Raw genomic sequence first — 23015 nt, forward strand, 5'->3', positions numbered from 1 at the left:
ACCACCACGTCCCATACCACGGGCCACCAATGCACTCGTTTCCAAGTCGACTGCGGCGTCTAGTCTAATAATGCATCATGCACAGTAATCCAATCACTCCTCACATAAGCACATCAATCATTTAACATTGAGAATGTAAATCACCACCCACATGTCATAATTCCTTTGTTTAGAATGCACAAGCAATACGTGCAAATAGCATGCGAGGATGATTAATCTACACATAATTTGCATGATGACATGGCTAGTCTAGATACAATTTAATGATGCTACAACACACCTTAAAATAAAGTCAAATGTCCTCTCCCCACTTACTTGTTGTGTACAAAAGCTCACGCTCGGTATGGGTGAGATCCAGCGCGAGAAACGTAAGTTTTTAGTGAAACCTATCATAAGTGAATGAAGTTAGCTTTTCACCACTTTGGGGTCAAAACTAACTAGATTTGATGTTTAAATCATGTTTAAAATCATAAAAGATGGTTGCTTGTCCGTTTTGGGCCCGTTCGAGGACAAAAATCCTACTGGGGGGCCAACAGGTGGGCCAGACAGCCCACCTGTCATCGCCCACCGGTCTTCACAGGCAGGCCGGATAGCCAGTCGATTGAACTGGTGGGCCCCCCTCAGGCGGGCGGCTTCGCCTGCCGGTCTCTGCCCACCGGTGACCGAGGGGCTACCCCCCTCAGGTGGACCCCCTCAGGTGGGCGGCTTCGCCCGTCGGTCTTCGCCCACCTGTGGGGGCAAAAATTTGCTTTCTTCCATGAAACGTTCCTCAACCTTGGAGAAACCAAATGGGTCTGTTCCAATCACATTTTCCACACATCTAAGGTCTTATAAGATGATTCTAACCTAGATCTAAGTTAGATTTAAGGATTGAAAAGCCATCTTATCTTCTTTGCTCAAGAACTCTTCCAAAACCTCAAAATCACCTCTTAACTCAAGAAATCACCAATGCTTCTCAAATCTTGTAAACACTTATTTAAACCTCAAATCGTAGATCTCGTGTTGGGAATCACTTTTTCGGTGTTGGAATGAGAAGATCAAACATGGGCGTCGCTTAAAATCATTTCTTCCTCTTCTTTCTTTCCCTTTCTTCTTCTTCGTTCTCTTTTCTTCCTTTATTTTCTCTCTCCTCTTTACTCTTCTCACCAACTCTTTAATGCATTAAATGAGAAAAGGAGAAACACAATAAGTATTATTTATACTTAGAGAATATCTAATAACCACATGGGTGGGTCACTCAGGTGGGCGGGTTTGCTTGCCTGTGACTGCCCACCTGTTGGTCAAAACTTAGCCAAACAATTGAGATTTCGATGGAATTCGACTCTTGGCATGTATCTCACTCTCGGTACGAGATATATAATACGTATACACTTTAGGATACGGCTACGTACCAGCATTACCCGTACATGACCTTATGATACGTGCATGTACACGACTTGGGTACACCCATCTCCTCTGGCACTGACTCGGACTTGTCTGGCCAACCTGTGTTCAAAGTCACCCTTGCTATCATGGTCCATAGGGAATCTGCCTTAACCCTCTCTGGTTCAGGCCCTGCATGATTAAATCAGGTCAACCATGTAAGTAAACCAGGGTTTAAAAGTAGGGTATCACACTTGTACCCTTATTAGCAAGGGACTTTTCTGGCAATTTAGCATAACAAGAGATAGGTTTTAAGCTTTACCAAGAATAAAAAATGGGGAAACATATCTTATAAGGGAGTTCAATTCCTACATATATACTTAGAAGCATTCAGTCAATCACTGAAGTATCATTTTTCATTTCATGGGAGTTCGGTCATTTCGCCTAAAGGTGTTAATCGGTTCGGTTTTGGTTTAAATGGTGCGGATCGATTTGGTTCACATTTATTTGACTAAAACCATAACCACACCATTTACTAAATGGTTTCACTTTCTGAAACAGCGACCATTTAGTAATCGGTTTCGATTTCCATGGTTTCTAAACGGTGTCAGTTTCACGGTTTTAAACGGTTTTGATTTTGATTTATTCCGTAAGGTTTGTAAAACGGTTCACAATCAGTTTATTATAACTTGCAACCATCTCTAAACTGAAGATCATAAGCTTATCCAAAAATAATTGGCAACTACAAATAAGAGATTCTATATTAACGATGGTATGTCTTAATTTGATAATCTAGTTCTATTTCTTTGTATGACCATTCTCAAACATATAGAATTAATATCATACAATATCCAAATCTAGCCTTCAACATCATAAAATATTAAAATGACAGGTGGTTTAGCCAAAACACCCCATCTGTGATAACAAATAGTAACATATATGGATTACAAGTTCATGATCTAAAGCCTAAAGTTGAACTGAATAGTAATAAATCATCCCAAATCAGGATGAACACTTAATTTAATTGTTAATTGTTATACGAATTACTGTACCATACTTTATTTAATTGTTATATGGATTAATCGGATCGATTTAAATGGTTTTAAATGATTCGGTTTAAACGGTTTCAATTCGATTTAAAACTACAGGTTTTTGGTTGAAACCGACCTGACCTGTTTAGCTATTCGACCTAAAACTTAAAATCATAATCGTATCATTTACTAAACGTTTTTATGATTTTGGTGTAAATAAATCGATTCGATTTCGATAAATGGTTTCTATTACAAATTCACTCTCATAATTTCGCCCCATCTAGGTGCAGTCCACAATCCCCAACAGTAAGCATTTCCCTGCTCAGTGGGCTCCACAAGACTTCTCTTCTCTGCACTCAATAAATACCTTACGTGGGCCGATGAAATGATTTTCCTTTCTCGTGTCAAGGGTCAATATTCCAACTCCCGAACTGCTATAAAGTCATAGAACAGCTTATCATAGGTGATAGGACAGCTTCATTTAAAAAAAAAAAAAAAAAAAAAAAAAGGACAGCTCATTCTCCGACCTCACCCCATCCATCCATACAATCCATTTAGGTAGCTGAAACCCTTGTTGTCGAAGTAGGACTAAACCCTAGTTTCGCTAAACCCTAAGAACAACAAAAATCAAGTATCTCGATTGCTTTTATATTTTTTCAGGGATCGGAAAATCCGATCTAGATCCACAGAGGATTCCTTAGAGATCTATCCATGGAACTCATCCCAAAAGATCCCGTTCTGAAAATGGTGGATTTGGAGTAAATTCTAGAGGCTCGGAGCATCAAGATTGGCGCTTCCAGCAAAGTAATGGAGGTGGTGGGGATCTCGAATGCAGGCGGTTCAACACGCCTGAAGGTTGCCCTTTTGGATCGAACTGCAGATTTCGGCACGTTACAGCTGGTAGATAGGCTTTTTCTTCGTTTGTACAATCAATAGATTTGTTAAAATTTTATAGTGGATTGGCTTTAGAGCTTGAAATTCAATTTTCTTATTCTACTATAATTATGGATATAAGAATTTGAACTGCTGCTGGGTGTTCGATAGGTTTCTTTATACGTTTTCATGTTATCTTGCGTTTCGTTGCTTTAAGATTCTGTTAAATTTTTGTGGTGGATTGGCCATCGAGCTTGAAATTCAATTTTCTTATTCTACTATAATTGTGGAATTTAGAATTTGAACTATTGCTGACGAGGGTGTTCGATAGATATCTTTATACGTTTTCATGTTATCTTGCGTGTCTTTGCTTTAAGATTCTGTTATATTTTTATGATGGATTGGCCATCGAGCTTGAAATTCAATTTTCTTATTCTACTATAATTGTGGAATTTAGAATTTGAACTATTGCTGACGAGGGTGTTCGATAGATATCTTTATACGTTTTCATGTTATCTTGCGTGTCTTTGCTTTAAGATTCTGTTATATTTTTATGATGGATTGGCCGTTGAGCTTGAAATTCAATTTTCTTATTCTACTATAATTGTGGAATTTAGAATTTGAACTATTGCTGACGAGGGTGTTCGATAGATATCTTTATACGTTTTCATGTTATCTTGCGTGTCTTTGCTTTAAGATTCTATTAAATTTTTATGGTACATGCTGCTGGCTGAGGCGAGACCTTTGGGGTATCGATGCTCAATCGAAAGAGAGAGCAACTAATATATGCTTAACACAAGGCCCCTGGAAAACCTATCAATAGTCAATAGGAGATGAGCTTCATTGCCTAGGGAAGAGCATAGAGTGTGCGGGAGTGCCCTACTACCATTTGCGAAGCTGCGTCCCGATTGTGCGACTTTGTAGGCAGATTAATCTGAAAAAACACTCTTGTTGCTGGTATGGATCAATACATTTACCAAGAGATTGGAGTATGGGGGCTTAGTTCCAATTTGTTTCGACTGTGCTGGTCGTAAATTGGAAGACTGCACAACTAAGGAGCTCTTACAAGAAGCTAACCTTAACGGACGAGGTCAAGAAATCCATATTGCCCAGAAAGAGATCGACAAGGAGACCACATGCCCATTCTCTGTCCATTACCCCGAACCAGCTGATTGGCCTGATCGGGTGTAGCACAACAAGGGTGGTCGTAGATCAGATGATTTGTATGATACGGGATGTCTAGCAGGCGATTGCTAATTGACATTGTAACGAGCGGTTCAAAGGCTGGATCGGTCCACTGAACACCAACAAAATTGAAAGCTTAATCTAGTAACACACGAAAGTCAGAACGAGGTTCGACAAGAGGTTTTTATTCCTTCCTTTCATAGGTTGGAGCAAACCCATCATTTACATATGAGATTTCCTTTGGTTGCTTGCTCCAATTGGAGATTTTCATGTTATTTTACGTGTTTGTGCTTTAAAATTCTGTTAAATTTTTAAGGTGGATTGGCTTTAGAGCTTGAAATTCAATTTTCTTATTCTACTATAATCGTGGAATTTAGAATTTGAACTATTGCTGATAAGGGTATTTGATAGTGTTTTAGGTATCTTTATATATTTTCATGTTAAAATTGGTGCTTATGAATGCATAAAGGATTGCTGATAAGGGTATTTGATAGTGTTTTAGGTATCTTTATATATTTTCATGTTAAAATTGGTGCTTATGAATGCATAAAGGTCCATCATTTTTATTCCATCTGGGTCCTGGGAGGTTTGAGATTTCATTTTATTGGGGATGTGACATCTAAGAATATGGCAAGTATTAGACCTACTAGGGAGATCGGTGAGGTGTCCCCACCAAGAATATGGCAAGTACTAGGGGGTTTTGGAGATCGGTGAGGGTGTGCAAACTTTAGTCCCACATCTCTTAGGGAGGGATTACTGGGCTAGTTAATAACTTCTAACCTCCTTAACTTGGCATAACACGTTTTAAAGCCTTGAGGCCCATGGGCCAAAGAGGACAATTTTTACAAGGTAATGAGGTCAGGGCGTTACAAATGGTATAAGAGCAGACCCCGATAGAGTGTGGGGGCCACAGCGGGGACGCTGTGCCGAAAGGGGGGAAGTGACACCTAAGAATACGACAAATACCATACCTGCCTGGGAGATCGGTGAGCTATCTCCACTAAGAATACAGCAAGTACTAGGGGGTTTAGGAGATCGGTGAGGGTGCGCAAACTTTAGTCCCACATTGTCTAGGGAGAGATTACTGGGTTAGTTGATAACCTTTAGCCTCCTTAATATGACACAACTTTAAAGCCTTGAGGCCCATGGGCCAAAGAGAACAATATTGTGCAAAGTTAATGGGGTCGGGGTATTACAGGAGAACTTGCAGGAAACTCTTCTGATGCACAGAAAGTAATGGGAATGACAGAGGACATTGATAAAATTATTGTTTTAGCTTGGTTTGTAAAGTAGTACATGCAGAGTTGCCTAATTTACCAAACCCTCTGGGACAAAATGTTTCAATCTAGTGTTTTTTTTCCTGTTTCGTTTACCATAAATATTGTTGGCTGTCCAATTGTTCCTATTTGGTTATGTATAAGAACTACATGCTTCTCTTACTGAACAACCTTTTGGCTTCTTATTTTCCGTACCCTTTTGAATAATATTGACCCTGTTTAAATTTAGGCCGGATTTCAGTGATGATTTCATTGGGCACTGGTTTCTTTTATTTATCATTGTAATGGGTTGAAATATAGGGCCTAAAAGTGAAAGTCTTAAGGGATGAACAAAATTAATATTTTTATTAGTGATACTATGGGTAGTCATCCTAACTTACCTGTAGAATTTTATTAGTAGTAAATATTTTTGTTAGTGATACTATGGGTAGTCATCCTAACTTACCTGTAGAATTTTATTAGTAGTAATGTTAGGCATCTAAAGTATTTATTAGAAAAGCTGATTAGTTTTCCAACAGTCAGATTTAGAATATTTCCTTTTATTTATTTATTTTAATTCTGTATATATATAAAATATATGTAACCAACCCCCGCCCTTACATTGTGTTTGTGAAAATATTTGATTTTAGATTGCTGCCAGCTGTTGCCTTGTGTGGCTTAAGTTGTCTCCTTCTCTCCCTCTCACTTTTTTTGCTAAAATATCAGAATTTGTATTAAAAAGAAACGAAAAATTATAACACATAGTATAGTAAACATCCAGGCATCCCCTGACGTATACAAAAAACAATAAGAAAAGAGAGAAGACCTCCCTTCAGCATTGCCATCAAGAGGAAGGTCCCAACTCTTTCAGAAAGAACAGACAGAAACTACCTAGAAAAAACAGTAACCAGGTCTTCCAAATATATCAGATTGGATCTCAGCTTTGGTAGATGAGGGAAAAACTGATATGGTGGAGGAGACTCTAAATTTTGCAGCATCCTTTGCTAAAAAATCCGCTATCGGATTCAATTCTCTCAGGCAATGAGTTATCTTCCACCTGATATCTTCCACCTGATCTATCCTAAAAGGGATAGCAGAGAAGCCCACTGTTGCCAGTATACCTATGGAATACGATTTGCCTGAACCAATACCACCATAGATACTGAGTCACATTCAATCCAAATAATGGTAAACCCCAACTCCCTGGCCTTGGATATACCATTCACAAGGGCAGCAAATTCAGCAACAAAGTTCGTGTTCTGACCAAGAAAGTGCTGGAAAGCATAACAATAGAGCCCAAGTGATTTATGAAAACTCCTCCGGCGTTATATCTGCCTGGATTACCTGATGAGCATCCGTCAATGTTTAGCTTGATACATCCTTCTGGAGGTTTGCATCAAAAAAACCTCAGTTATAGAAGGTGCTGGACCACAATGACCATTCAATCCTAACGTCTTTGACCAAAGAAGATCTGTAACTAATTTAATTGATCCTCTAAAATTCTATTGTGCCTCAGATCTCTCAAGACCATCTGGAATATGACCTGCAGCCCTCCTGTTTGCCCTCATATTTGCGTGAGTTCCTTTCTAACCAAACATGATAAGGTATTAGCAAAAAGCCCGCTAACCAAGCTCCCTGTAGAGAAAGGGTTTGAAAGTTGTGTCCACCATGATGATAAATCTGAAATTGAGTGATGTGACTGCCATGCAATATCAAAACAGTTCACAAATAAGGACCATAATCCTTGTGTAAAATCACATTCTAGAAACAATTGCACAACCCATTCAACATTGGCCCTACACAACTCATTCTCCCTCTCACTATTTTCTCTATCATGAGGTGATATCTCTCTTTCTCATGTCCCACGGTAAGGTTTCTCCCTATTTTTTATTCTTTCTTTTTTCTCTCATTGTCTTTATCTCACTTTCTATCCATTGTTCTAGTTTTAGATCCTGTTTTTTGGAAAGTTTTTATCTCATCTCTCTCTCTCTCTCTCTATATATATATATATATGTATATGCACACACAACAACAACAACAAAAAAATCAGCCTTATCCCAACCTAATGGCGTTGGCTACATGGATCCCTGTGAAAAACGAAAAGGAGAAACGGATAGGAGAAAAGAAAGTGAAAGATAGTAGAAGGAAAGTAAAATGAAAGAAGCCTAATGCCAGCAAACAGGAAAATCTCAGCTAGTCGGCTACATGGATCCTTGCCCTCCAATTGGTTCTATTTGAGGTCATACTTGAGACAAGACCTGACACTGTATTTCATTCTTCACTACGTCTCTTATGGTCATTTTAGGTCCGCCCCTAGCTCTTTTAGCTCATTTAATCAGAATCAAATCACTCCTTTTTGGAGCATCCTCAGGCCTTTGTTGGACTTGGACATGCCAATACCACCTTAAATGACTTTCTTGGAGCTTGTCATTGATCGGAGTAATTCCAAATCAGCTTTAATATGTTCATCCTTACTTTATCATTCCTAGTTTTGCCACACATCCATCCTAACATCCGCATTTGAACCACACATAGCTTCTTCATATGACACTCCTTAACTGCCCAACATTCAACCTCATACATCATAGCCGATCGTATAACAGTCTCGTAGAATTTTCCCTTAATCTTTAAAGGGATATGTCGATCACACAACCTTCTAGATGTCCCCTCTCCCCTCTCCCCTCTCCCCTCTCCACTTCAACCATGATCCATCCCATTTTAATTCTCTGTGAAACATCATCCTCTGTGTCACTTTCTTTATTTATGTTTGACCCCAGATATCTGAAGTTGTCACTTTGCAGTCTCTCTCTCTCATATATATATATCGATCCACCTCATCGATATCAACCATCTATATTTTTTTTTTCCTCTGAAAACAAGTCATTGAAATCTAGTAGATTAGGGTAATATCAACCCTTGGAATAAAATCTGAGAGGTTGGAGCCCATCCCCAACAGATCGATCAATTAGCTTGATGTTAGAGCCAGAATTCTTTTTTCTATATCATTATTATTATGATCTGCTTGAATCTCAAGTTTTTGTACTTCAACTTCACATGGAGAAAAGTATGATGAGATTGAGGGTGGACTTTTTGATATTCAAACAAGTTTTCGAGAGAGCTTGCAGATAGTAGTAAAAGCCTATGTGATGATGAGTTGAGAATAATGGAAGTGGAAGAAGGTGGAGATGTTGAAGGGAATACTGCTACTGAAATAGAAGTCAAAGTTTTGAAAAGTTCTTAAGATTCTGATTGAAGCTACACTATTCAACAATGAAACAGTGGAAGCCCATTGATTTTATTCTCTCTCTAAATATTTTATACATGACAAAAGCTTAGCATTGTTGATTTTGATGTGAGCTGCATTGAACCAGCGTTCCATCAAAGTTGACGATCTTCGATGTTGTTTGAGTGGTGAAGATTCTTCCTTATTATAAAAATTGAGGGTGAGTTTTTTCTAACAAAAGGGAATAGTGCAAACCTGGATTAAATTTGGGCCAGATTTTAGTAATGGTTTGAATTGGGCCTCTTGGGTCTTGGTCTTTATTATTGTATTTGGATGAAATATAAAGCCCAAAAGTAGGGTGTTTTAAGGGTGCACAAGACTAATAATTCATTAGCAGGTCCCATGGCTAGCATCACCCTATCTTAGCTGTCCTAGAACCGTTTTGTTAGTAATGTTATGTAAAATAGAGTCCTTATTAGCTGTCTAGGAGTCGTAGATTTGGAAGATTTCCTTGGGAGTTTTTTTTTTTCCCTTATGAATGTTTGTAAGCTACCCCTCCCCTAATGTTTGAGTAACAGATTTGATTTGAGATTGAGGTTTGTATTTACCTTGTGTGGCTGAAGCTGTTTCAAGCTCTCTTGTTATTTTATTTATTACGAGATGGCGTTGCTATCTCTCTCAATCATATTCCCCATGGTAAGGTTTCTCTCTATTTTTTTCTCCTCTCTCTCTCTCTTATTATCCATTGATTTAGTTTCAGATCTTATTTTTGGAAATATTTTATCTCCTCTATCTCTCCGTAGCTTTCCTGTTGACCATCATTTCTCTCTCTTTAAGTCTTAATCCACATCATTGATATCAACTACCCATATTATTTTATTTCCAAGTTCATGCCCTAAACAATTCTAAGTTTCTAACATTGTGTTTGCTTTTTATTAATGGTTTATGCATAAAAAATTGAAAATAGTTTCAGATTTGGTTGTCTTCAGGGGTTATTGCCAAATTCCAAGCATGGATTAGTTTTATAAGTCTCACTTGGGTCCAGCAACCTTGATCACGCCGTTCGAATGTGCTAGATTGATTGGATAGAATGAGAGTAGTTTTTTCTTCCTAGTTTTTTTGCCTTTTTGTGACAAATCTTTCTACTATACTTGTTAGACTATTTTATACCAAATGGGATCGATTTGCGTTGAACCAAATTGGTTTAGATTAAATAAAACATAATCAAATTGTATGTTTACAAAATACCATTACATTGTTTGGTGCAATCGTTTTGTTACTTGGTTAGCAATTTTTGTATAATATAAATGTAATGAAATTCTGATTTTAATTGATCGAAATGCTCTTTCGTGCCGTGTATACCCAATCTCATTATTTTAGTGGGAGTTGGTCTTGAACATGTACTTTATTGCTGCATTTACCCAATCTTATTGGTCTTAGTCGGAGTTCAGTTTGGGCATTGGAGTGGATTATATATTTTTATGGATGCTTTATTTATAGTTCTGATGCTTAGACATGTTGTCACTCATCTGTACATGGGTAAAAACTTTGAATAGGATAGTGAACCCTTCGCGTTGATTCCCATCGGATAGACAATATTTCTTGTTTAATTTGAAAATGTAATTGATTATTCCTTTATCCTTGATTAATTGGGTTCTTCTCTAGGTTCATTGGATCATAGGAAGGGTTTGAGATATGAAAGAATTGTTTGGTTACGCCACGATTTGAATATTTCATTTTCTTGTGCAAAGCTGTAACTGGTCTTATTCTCCAATCTTATTTTGCGTGTTGTATGTTTGTGGTAGATGGTCAGTTCTTCTAGCTTTCTGAACATGTTTGGTATTACGACAAATTGTATCCTTACTGAGTAAGGTTTTCATGATTATTTTTGTTGTATTGAAGGTGATTGTCCTTCACCTACTGTGGATTCTGCTAGGTCTGCTAGGATTGCTTATAAGAAATGGATTGAGGCTGATAATAAGATGAATTATTTGATGTCGGGATATATGATTGATTACCTTATGGTTGGTTATATGAATAGTCCCTTTGCTAAAGTCGTTCCATATTGATCAGAATTCCAACAAAAAAGAGAAGATATGCCTGTTGTTTTGGGTTTGTTTTAATTTATTGGGTCTAACTGAACCTATGGCTCAAGTTAGGCCTAATTTGAGTGCCCAATTGGTTATGTGGGCCATAGGTTTAGTATTTTATAGAGTTCCTATTGTAATGGGCCAATTCTATAAGCCCAAAATATTAGGGAGTTAGGTCCTCTACGTGATTAAGTAGTTAGTTTTTATTTTGCAATGTTCTAGAGTAGCTTCTATTTTGTAGAGAGACTTAAGTTGTAAGGGATCTGCCTTACCATATATAGGGGTTTACTATTTTTGTGATTGTTATGGAAGTTATAAATAAAGGAGAAGGGCCATAAAACTCCCCTTCGAATTGAGTTTGCCCGTCTTATGGTCAGTGGTGAAGCTGTCCTTGGACTGCGGTGATGCATCTTCAGCACTGTTGTGGTGATTCAACAGTATGACATTGAAGGTGTAGCCATTCCTGCAGGCCTTGGTGGTGATTTGAAGGTCATATCCCCTTATTTCCCCTTCCTCTTATCTTCTTTCTCATTTTCTTCCAACTTATATTTCTTCAAGTCTCTTATTTGCTCTCCTTGAGCATACAAGTTTCGAGTGATGCAGTTGGGCGATGGAAGGGATCTCTTTGATTTGAGAATTTTACTATTTACTTTCCTTTTTTTGGTTTAGAAATTAGTTTGATAGTATTTTAATTTAGATTTGATTTTTATTTAGTTGCTATATAGATTAGTTTCTATTTTCAAGTAAGTTGCCATTAATTGTCCAATTTTTCCTTTATATTGGACATGTACTCAGGGAGAAATTTCAGTTTTGAATGAAAGAATTGAATGTTGGAATTAATGGATGAGTCTGTGGCTGTTGCGAGCCTTGCGTATTTCCCCCTCCTACTTTGAACTTCTTTCTTCATCTTTCTCTTTTCTTTTCTTCTTCCTGTCATCTCTACCTCTTATCTCCCACTTTTATTACCTTGTTATGTTCATTGGTTACTGTTCTACATCTCTGCTGGGCGTTAAAACCGACATCAACAAGAAGCTGGCTGACCCCTGTCCTGTGACCGACTGAATCAGAGGTTTGGGTCGAAGGAAGCTGCCTTGTAGGCGACTCCAACCCTTAAATCTTAGACCAAAAAACCTTTCTCTGCTGTGAGAAAACAAACCTGCGACAGGGCTGAACCCTAAGCTACCGCCAGGTTCTATTACAGGTTCCTACTGCAGCCTTCCAACCTGCAGATCCAAGTGCTTATCTTGTGGGATCAATAGAGCCTTATCCTGAGAAGCTTCGTTTCGAATTTCAGGTCCAACCAAGCCCTATCGAAGGAGTTCTACCGATCGGAATTTTTTTCTGTCCGCTGGTTTCTGGTTCTCACGACAAGAAGAAGAAGAAGAACAGGTTTCTTTTATTTGAAAAGAATTTTTCCTGATATTACAATTAAGCCCTTGTTCCCAAAAGTTATATTCCATAACCCTTTTTCTCTTTGGTAAAATTCAGAATAAGCCTTTGTATTAAAGTTTTAGTTCTAGAACTACCCCATCTACCTTATAATTATTTCTAAGGCCCTGCTTGTTTCTGAAATTACAAGAATACCCTTCAACCATTAAATTTGAGATTTTGGTCATTCTTGTGGGCCATAAGCGATCCGATTTCGGTCCTTGGAATCCGGATCCGCATCATCGAGTTTCTGTTTTATATCTTGAGTTTCTATTCTTATCTCTAGTCGTTATAAATTTTCTCCTCAGTTTCAGATCTAGTTTTACTGTTGACATACCCTTAAGTTTAGTCACAAGCGAAACAAAATCCAAGGTTTTCTTTATCGGGTATCAAATGGGAGCTACGGGCAAATAGCACACCATTGGTGCTTTGCTCTCATATTCTTCATTGCACGGTTCGGATGGACTCTTTCCCTACTAAAATAGAAAGGGCTGTATCACATTGAGATGTCAATTTGTTTTCTGCCTCCAATGAGATGGGGAATTTGTAACCTCTGTCCCTTCATTTTTCTGAATCAAGGCCCGGCCACCTTTCAGTTGGATTGTAAATGCTTAAATATGATGTACCATAAAATCTGCAGTTCTTGATGGAATAGGTAACAAAGAGACTTTGCCGCCTACTGCTACTAAATTACCACCTCCCTAAGTCAAACTGGTGATTGTTGTTGCACTAGGGGCTGTTGCACTAGGCGTTCAAGCATGGGTGTTTTGTTTCCATTGAGCAATGACAGGTTGTGAGTTTTGTTGTCAATTTACTGCCTATTCTGACTGTGATGCAGATATGGTTGGACCAGCATGACCGGTGCCAAGAGCTAAGAAGAAGCGGTCCAACCCATTGTTTTCGTCCGACAAGGGTTGGAAATAAATTAGTAGTTACTTGTCTTTGATTTCATGCCTTTTATTTTCCAGATTTGAATGTAGGAGTTGGGATTTCTTTCCTTTGCATTGGTTTCATTTTATGGTTGTTTCCTAGTTAGGCTAGATACTATTTCAGTTGAGTTTCTAATTCTATGTCTTTACTTTTCTATCTATTGGCTATAACCGATGGACAAGTTAGAGTGAATTAATTTGAATGAGAATTGGTTTGATTTATGCACTATGTGAGTGTGTGATTCCCTTCCTTTCCCCTGCTACTATGACCTTTCCTTTCTTCCCTAAGGCCCACCGTCAACTTGGTATCAGAGCCGAAGGATAAACGTTCCATTCTTTTTGAATCCCATCCTGCCACAATACATCTGAAACCCCTTCCGGGTGAGTCATTCTTGCGTTCGGCTTCCCTAGATGGCACACTTCATACCATGTGGGAAAACATTTGATGCAAGCCACATTGCAACCCTCTTTTTCAATGAGGTTGTATGTCTACATAGGTTGCTGTAGTTGATCATTTCGGATCGTGATGTAAATTTATGAGCTACTTTTGGAAGACATGGTGGTTAAAGGCGAATACAACAACCCTCCATCCATAAACAGGTAGTCAGACTGAAGTCATCAATCAAAGCTCAAGTAATCTCTTATGCTACCTTTGAGAGATTATGAGAAGAGCTGGCCATCTATACCCGACGTAGCTGAGTTTTCTCATAACAGCTTGATCACTCGCATAGTCGCACTACGGGTTGCACTCCATTTGAGATCATACTTGGAGTTCAGCTCAAGAGGTCTATTGGTTTCTTCTCTTTTCATACACGAGTCAGTATTGAGGCGGACAAGTTTATTTGGCTTATTATTGAGGTGCACATTGATGTTTGCCGACACAATACTCTTCAAAAATGTTGTATATAAAGCTCCGACTGATTGTCATCGTCATCGTGTTTTCTTCTAGTCCAGAGATATGGTCATTATTCGAATTTATCTGGAAAGATTTGCTCCGGGCACTAATCATATGCATTGTATCCACGGAAGATGGGTCCTTATAAAGTGCTGAAAAAAGATAGGCCCTAATGCAAATGTTCTTTAACTGCCACCATATATGATTATCAATAATGTATTCAACGTGGCAGATTTGATTCTATATGTGATTTAGATGAGGGTGACACAAAGCATCCTCTTGAGTTATGCTAGTTTGTTACTGTTAACGACAATATTAGGGTTGTATGCTTGAATCAGTCAAGCCTTTATTTATAATAAAGAGAGGAGAAGAGAAAATACAAGTATGTGCCCCTCCGACCGGCTCTCGTTGATTAGAATCGGTGGAGGGGGAAAAGGTTAGGAATGCCCCCTGCGGCACCTACTTATTTCAACTGCTACGCTCAAAGACAAGTTTGAAGATGTCATTGATGATAGATAGACTATGATATGGAGTGACTTTCTTGTCAAATGAAAGGGACTACCAAAAACAGATTGCACTTGGATCATCTTGACGATTTCAGGTGACTCAATTTGGATCTCTACGGGCATTACATGTCACTTTAATATTCAACAGGGACAAATGCTTTTGAGCAGGGAGAGTTGATGCAGGGGAGTTTCTCACTTACTCCTGCAATAGTAAAGGAAAGAGCCAGGCCACGATTTTTAAAGGGAGCCTTTTCCTCATTTGACCCGGCATGGGCTAAGTCCAGCCCATTCATGGGAATAGTCCACCACTCCAGCTTGTGGGCCTAAGTAACTTCTAATTTTATTTAAGTTCTTTCTTTTTTTAAGTAGTAATTATTTCAGTTTAAGATCTTTAACTTGCGTAGAGGGTTTACTTTTAGGTTTCCTTTTTGTTTAGGTTATTATTTGCTTCGTAATTGTGGGTAGACCCGATAACTTTCTTTTAAATTTAAAAGATGGCTTGTGGGGCTATTGCCCAATGATTTTGATGAATGGAGTTCATTGGCCTTGCCATTTTCTGCTGAGGAAGTGAGCATTCTGTGAGAGACAGTGAGGAATGAGAAGCTTAATTGATTCGAGAGAATCTGATTCAGGCCATTGGTGGGAATTCAAAGGTCATATCCCCTATCTATATTCTGTTTTCTTCTCATGTAATTTTCTGTTATCACCTACTATCTATTGAGGTTGCTGGAATTTGATTCAGTCTGTGATTGGTTGGAGTAACACCTTCTCAGGTTGTTGTTTGTGTTTTTACTACTGAAGTTTAAAACAGAACAGAACCCCAGCAAGAAGACCTAGCGGCAACCCTTTTTTGGGGTCTTTTTTGGCAGAATCGACACACCTTATTGAAAGGAATCTATCCATCAGATTTCAATCGTATTCTGGGTATTAAAAGGCTACCCCAAGAGGGCCCTTCGACCTAGGTTTGGTGGTGATCAGGTCTTCTGATCTGGAGATATTAAAAATCTCCTAAATCTAATCCCATTTGACTCCAGATTTGAAGTTTTGAATTCTGTCAAATCCAACCATACTTGGGGAATTTGTTAACCTATTGGCTGCTAGAGCTGACCAGAATTGGAGCCCCATCCCAAAATATTGACTTTGACGTCTACTTCACATAATTTCTGGTTTTATGGTTATTTGAGATCCTGTTAAGGGGTGAGTTTCTGAACCCTTGTGTTCAGCCTACCTATCCCCATCACCTGTTGTGTATGAAGTTCCTACAATTTATTGACAATGGTGTTTCCAAAATTTTAATCTATTCATAGTTGTCATGGAGACTAGGCAACCCAAGGCGTTGGAGGGGAGCCTATGGGACAGGGTTCCTCAGGTGTGCAATAGAAGACTATTTGTAACATAATGATGATAATTTTATATAATTATGTTTTTATGCAATATAGGAGCTATATCAATGCAACATGATATAATTATGCTAATAATGACCTAATATTAGAAGCAACATATAATCAACAAAGCATATGATATAATATAAGTATATTTATCAAAAAACAAAACAATAAGCATAAATCAACAAACTCTTGAAGTGCCAACAAGGTGTGCTGTCACCTTGGACCCAAGAAAGAGCCTGGACGCCTAGGTGGTGGCTTCTTGACAAACTATGCATCTATTTGATTTTATAGATTATGTTTTTACGTTGTTTTTAAGAAAATTTGTTTCGATAAGTTCATTTGCATTAAAATGATATACAGCCTGCAATCATAAGTTGAATGGTTCTGTATTGTTCATAGTCAGTATGGCTGGTAAAGTTGGCCAAGTTCACCAATTATCACATGGCAGACATTGGGTGGTCCATGTTATATGTGATCATTTGCCCATCTTTTTTGTCAAATTTCAGCCAGCCAGGTTTAGCCATCCCATTTGGGCTCAAAAGTGCTTCTAAAATAGTAAGAGAATTACAAAAAATACCACTAACGTTCATGCATTCTTTTTATTTTTGTGTAACTCCGAATGGACTTGGGACTTCCATTAATTACACGTTTTGGGGCCACCCATTGCTTGAGATTTTTTTTTTCCTGGTCACTGCAGTTTATCATATTTCAAATTATATCATATTTCAAATTATCTCTGATGTGAATTGTTTTTATTTTTGGCATTTTTGGTGAAGAAAGTGGAAATGTTGCATAATTGGCTCATCTATTGGCGACACTCAATGTCCTTCAGTAGTTATGCCTCTGACCTATTGTGATATTCTTATCAGGAAACATTTTACAAATTTGTTCTGGTTTTAGCTTTTGTTTTGAAGTGTTATATATATATATATATATATTTAATGCTTGCTGAGAAAAGTTGTTTTGGGATTTCTTCATTAAAAAAAAGAAAAAGGAAAAAAAGGTTGATTTTGGGCTTATCCAGGATAAGTGCTACCTTTTTCTTGAGTCATAATTGGACGATAGTCTCAGTAAAATGAATTCTTATGTATTGCTTGGTTGGACTTGGGCGTTCCTTAGGGAAGTCAAAACAGTTTTGAACTTTCTAATTTAGTCCTTTGACAGTTAGCACCGACTGTTATCTCTGAGGTATGGCCAATTTAGAGAAGTTGCCCAACATTTAGATTGGTGGCATTGAACAAGACCAAGTGTGAATAGTCTAATGACAAATTCAATTGTCCTTCATGTTTTATTGGTTATTTCAAATTTTTTGATAGATTTTGGTTATTTCAATTTTATCTTTCAATTATTATGTTATTGCAGATGGCCGGGATGTGGGAGCACCTGGCCTTTCTTCTGGAGGGAGGCCAAAACCCTGCATGAAATTCTTCAGGTTTTCTCTTTCCTGTTCAGTAGTTGACTAGTTGGTCACCGTTTCTAATACAAATATTTAAAATTCAAAATTGACCCTCTTGGACATTCCCCATAATAAATGGCTGAAAAGGAAAAGCATAGCTGAGCTTGAAAGTTCTTGAACCAGACCAGTCTTCTGTCTTTCAGGTCTGGCATTGCTATCAAGGCAGCAGTTTCACTCTCACATCAGCTTTCGATGACATGGAAGTGAAAAATTGCTGCAGCCGAGTCCTCAGGTATAACTTAAAAGGGAGGATTGTTGAGTTCATAATAAATGTGACCAGGATTGTTTACCTCTGTGAAATCAAAGAGCTCATCTCTATTTTAAAGGAATTGGTTAAAAATTGAACCTGATAAACCTCATTAATCCGTGATGTCCATGTCATTGTTTTACCATTTTCTTTTCTTGGTTACTGAGGTCTATATCCATCTCCATTGGGTAACCTTGAGGTACTTAAACATAGTTGTTACAGGTTGCTATTATTATACACATGGCCTTTTTGCATGTGTTTTGATCCCTCCTGTTGATGGGTCCCACCTTATTCCCCCAATCCAGAGACTTTCCTACTGGATAACGTTGATCATTCGATCTGCTGCACTTTTTTCCTGATTACATCATATAAATAATAAAATGGTTCAGAAAAAAGAGCATGGAATTGATGAGTACAATGTGGGTCAATTTGTTCTTGGAACTTATATATCCTGGTGGCACTGCGGTAGTGTTCTTCATTGTAGACCAAAATTGTGACCTTTTCTGCATTGCTGTTAGGGCGTTGTATTAACTATCTTTGTGCCTTTTGCAGTACTTCAGGATGCCCATTTGGTGAATCTTGCCACTTCCTACACTATGTACCCGGGGGCCTCAGTTCATTGGGTCTGTCTCCTGTAGTCTCCCTCCCAGCTACTTCAGCTACTGCTGCCCAAAGGAAACAGCTCGGGCCCATTGGGAACCCAAGTGCTGCAGTTGGTGGCTTCAAAACGAGGCTATGCAACAGGTACAACACTCCTGAGGGCTGCCGGTTTGGTGACAAATGTCATTTTGCACATGGGGAGAGTGATCTGCGGTCACCAAACAATCAATCTCGAGGGAACATCCGACGAGGTCCAGTTGAAGGACCAAGAGGAACAGGACCTCCTGGATTCAATGATGGCAGCTCTAGCTTCTCAAACTCGGACACATTTGGAAACTCGGACTTCAATTCTCAAGGCTATGGTGAGCAGAACCCAACTGGTGTTGCAGTTAATGATGGTTCTGCAAACTATGCAGCTGGTCCGGTTGGTGAAAATGTACAGGTGTATTAGTGGGGGTAACTAGGTAGGCACTATGGTTGGTTTTTATCGACCAAACGTGCATGTGGTGGTTATTAATTGGCAGATTGATAAATGACTAGAACTTTGGTTGGTGAAGTATCAGTCTGCTGGATCATAGCTGCCATCTCAGTTTTATAAGAACCTGTTATATTTTTGTAGTAGTTTGAGACTGGCCTTTGCATTCATTCAGAAACTTGGTCTGATCACTCCCATGGAGGAATGAGGTAGCTGTGGCAGCTGCAATGCCTGTGAGTTGTATTTCTTACAAATTACTGGGACACGTGATGGGAGAAATTAGTTGTAGCATTTCTTATAGGTCCTATAATATTGAAAGGGCAGTGATTGGTGTCACAATTGTTTATGATGTTTTCTGAATGCACAAGACAGATTGGAGCCATTTATTTTCATGTTTTTTTTCTTTCCCCCTTAACTAAATTGTCTGTTCTAGCTCAGAGAAGCAAGGAAAGAACTAATCTTATGATAACCCTAATTCTGGGAATAATTGTACAAACATATTTGGTAATCCCCTCTCTTAGGCTACCTTGGTTAGCATCATTTCTATTTATTGCCCCCCTTTCTTTATTTTCCAAGCCTGAGCACTTTCCTCTGGTCTTGCTCCGCCGGTTGTCTGGCTCATTCTCAACTTATACCTTATTCAGTCTGTCACTTCTTCGGCGAGATATCAATTTGTGTTCTTGCCATTCCATGTAAGAAAAATGAAATCCCTCTTTCAACACTTTTAGATATCTCATCTGACACTTCACATGTCGAAATTTAGATCCAGACTCAAGAGGTGTTTTGCTCTTAAAATGATTTATTCCGTTAGGGATTTATAAGTTCTACACTTGGTCGAAACAGCCTCTCTACATTCTAGGGGTGAGGCTGCGTGATGTCGAACACGCGGGAGCCTCTTGCATGGGGTACGTTTTTTTCTTTTTTACTTGTGTCACTTATAGAACTCATAAAACAGATTGGATCCATCCATTTTTCATGGTTTTTTTCTTCTAAATTGTCTGTACTGCTCAAAGTTGGGAGAGTGCATAGTAATGTTTAAACTGTTATGTGCGTAGGCATATATGGGATGCACCCCAATATAAGGGGGTATTTGATTGAATTAGACTGAAATTTGACACATGGTTAATCTAGATCATGTCTTTTAATCCAATGGTTTGAATGTATACATCATCTATCCACATGACAGACTATATACTTTGGGACCTTTGGAAAATTAACGGATCTACACTCACAGCCCTGATGTGGCGAAAAAGACTGAAGAAACAAGATATGCCCGTATTAAGATTTAGAACATATATTCTTTCATTTTTGCAGCAATAATATAGATCTTGATTCATCTACAGGTGCCTAGGGTTTATTTTCTTTAAATAATAGCATATGATTTGTTCTTTCGGAATAAAAATGCATGAAGGGTCAAAGGTGTAATCTTTTGAGTCTACATAAGTCTTTGATCTTGGCTGGTTCAGATATGCATGTCAGTTTTGTACTTTTGAAAGAAATCTAATGTTGAAAGGGAACTTCTCTTTCTTCTTCATTCTCTCTACATATGTAATGTCCTTGTGAGATTTGGGTCCTCACTCCTCGAGGCATATACTCTCGTATGCTATGCAGTTGGATAGGGAACTCAATCTCATCTTACAATCACTCTAGCGTTTGAGAAATGAAATCTAGAAAATTCCTATCAGACCAAAGTTCAAACTGTACTTATGGATGTGTCATAGATGCATTACCATCTCACTCCTTGATTCACATATTTGTCTATCATGTCTCTCACCTATGGCCATTATGTTCCAAGGAAAATGAATCAGTCAGCAATCCTCAACTGTGATTTAATTAAAAGAGTGGGCATGTTCCCCTCTAGGACTGAGAACAGAGTTCCTATGGTCATCGTCAGGAAAATAACTCATATGTAATTGGGAATGCTTGTATTAAGCTGATTATGAATCAAAATTAAAGAGGCACACCTAGCCTCATAAGTGACCTGATCAAAAAACCCTTCAAGCATTAACACCACATGACCCTTGGCTGGAGTATTGGTGAGATTCAAAGATGAAACTAATACATCTCGGTTAAAAATTATATAAGGACCAGATTCAGGAGCTGTAGACATCTGAGGATCAATCAAATCATACAAACAAAGATCAACAATCCATTTAGAGAGATTATTGACAACTGCATAAAGATTAGGTTTTTATTTTGAAAGGCAACTTCATTTCTATGATCCCATATAAAGAAAAGGGTTATAGAGATAAGAACCGAGTTTCCCTGAATCCATTCACCATGGGCTATCGACAGTGTACAATAAGAGGGGGGTGGGATGGGAGTGAGTAGGGGTTCACATCTGGACTGTCCCATCATTCAGCTATTGGTGAAAGAAAACTCTCTCCTAAAGATAATACTGAAAAACCCTCTGCGCTTAGATCTAGAAGAAAAATCATCAAGAAAAGATTTGAATAAACCAAAATTCAGTATGGATGTCCAGTATTCTAGCATCCCAAATTCTGATCGGAAAATCACATGATAAAAAGAGATGCCAATCAGTTTCCAACTCACGATTACAAAAAAATAACATAATAAAGAATCCCAAAACGTCAGTTTTCAAACTTAAGAAACCAGAAACATCCATCTTGCAAACTCGGGGCAACTCAGTTAAAATTTACCCAAGTATTTTATTTAATGATGTAATTCTAATTTCCCAACAAATTCATATTATTCAGCATTTTTCAGCATACTCTTTGTATGTTAGGGGCATGATAATTTCTGGCATCATTTTTACATGAAATCTTAATTAATTTTATTTTATTTTCAATTTTTTTTAAGGCTAAATAATATTTTTAGGTTGGTTTTGCATTTTCACAGTATCTTGCATTCAGGGTGAAATAAGGCATGTAGGGTTAGAATGGTAATTTTCATTAATAATTTTTACATGCATTTACAAGATTTATATGATTTCGAGAAGTATATAGACTAATTTAGGAGATTTTTTTTTTTTAATTTAAAAAATATTTGAATTTCCATGCATTTGGGTTAATATTCTATGAATTTAAGATTATTTATAGGTATAGGGGAGTTTTCATAATTTTCATATGTTTTTGCTCCTCGACTAATCTCGGGGAGATTCCGTGCGCCTATCCACACAATCCAATTCGCCCTAGCCATTTGGGCAACCCACATCCATGCATGTGTTTAAATGTTTCATATTTATAACCAAAGATAACCTCAAAATATGGCCTTGAAAATAGCTCCAATTGATAGAAATTGCCGAACCGGTTGGAGTGTCGATTGGACCGGTATCTCATCTGGTTCCCACCGTTGTACAACGGCTATAATTCTAGCCGTTATGAGAATCAGTAGGAAACCGGTGTACCATTTGTCAGTTCAGTTACTGAGCTCAGTTCGGTTTCTTAGTTCGGTTGAGATTGAGAACTCTCCGGTGCCTACGGTTGCAACAACCTCGGCCATCCACTGGTTTAATGCGACAGAGTGGCTCAGTCCGGTACCTGTCTTGCATGTAATCTGACCGCTTGAACTGGTCGGACCGAATCTACAACCTGTTTCCCTAATTTAGGCACATATGAAGGGGAAATGGTCCTGAACTTTGACAAAATGTTTCCAAGTATCTTCAAGTCAAAACCCAAATTTTAAGTCCAATCTCCACCATAAGTCATTTTACCAGAGAGTAAGGTTACACCAATTGTTTCAATCCAAGGCATTTTGGTCTAGGAAAGTCTCTAATGCCCCAAGTCATGAGAATCACTTTACATACATTTAGGATACAAAATTAAGTACAATTTGTAATACAAGATCCTAAGTTTTAGAGACACATCCATTATGTGAAGTCAATCGTTGATGTGATCCACTTGAAGCTCTTGATTCACTTAAACATAGAAGATCTCCTCAGGCTTTTGATTCTACTGAAAATGTCACTTGTTGCCGCAAATGAGAAGGCCAATCTCATTATAAAGTTCTTTCTTTTTTCTCTTTCACTTAATTTTCTATTTTATTTTACATATTTTGGTCTTCTTTTACATTGATGTGCTTGTTCAATTATTTTGGTCATAGTTAAAAATG

General features: G+C 38.1%; 1 protein-coding gene across 1 annotated transcript; it reads left to right on the forward strand.

Moving 5' to 3' along the window:
- Positions 1 to 3255: 3255 nt before the first annotated feature.
- On the forward strand, positions 3256 to 19326 carry LOC122083839 (zinc finger CCCH domain-containing protein 44-like). Its single transcript, XM_042651744.1, has 4 exons — positions 3256 to 3293; positions 17532 to 17598; positions 17766 to 17854; positions 18422 to 19326. Exons 3-4 carry the CDS (start codon positions 17820 to 17822, stop codon positions 18918 to 18920), a joined length of 534 nt encoding a protein of 177 aa, XP_042507678.1. The 5' UTR covers positions 3256 to 3293; positions 17532 to 17598; positions 17766 to 17819; the 3' UTR covers positions 18921 to 19326.
- The last annotated feature ends 3689 nt before the right edge of the window (positions 19327 to 23015 follow it).

This window comes from Macadamia integrifolia, chromosome 7, assembly GCF_013358625.1.
Source record: "Macadamia integrifolia cultivar HAES 741 chromosome 7, SCU_Mint_v3, whole genome shotgun sequence".
In the NCBI taxonomy this organism is placed as follows: domain Eukaryota; kingdom Viridiplantae; phylum Streptophyta; class Magnoliopsida; order Proteales; family Proteaceae; genus Macadamia; species Macadamia integrifolia.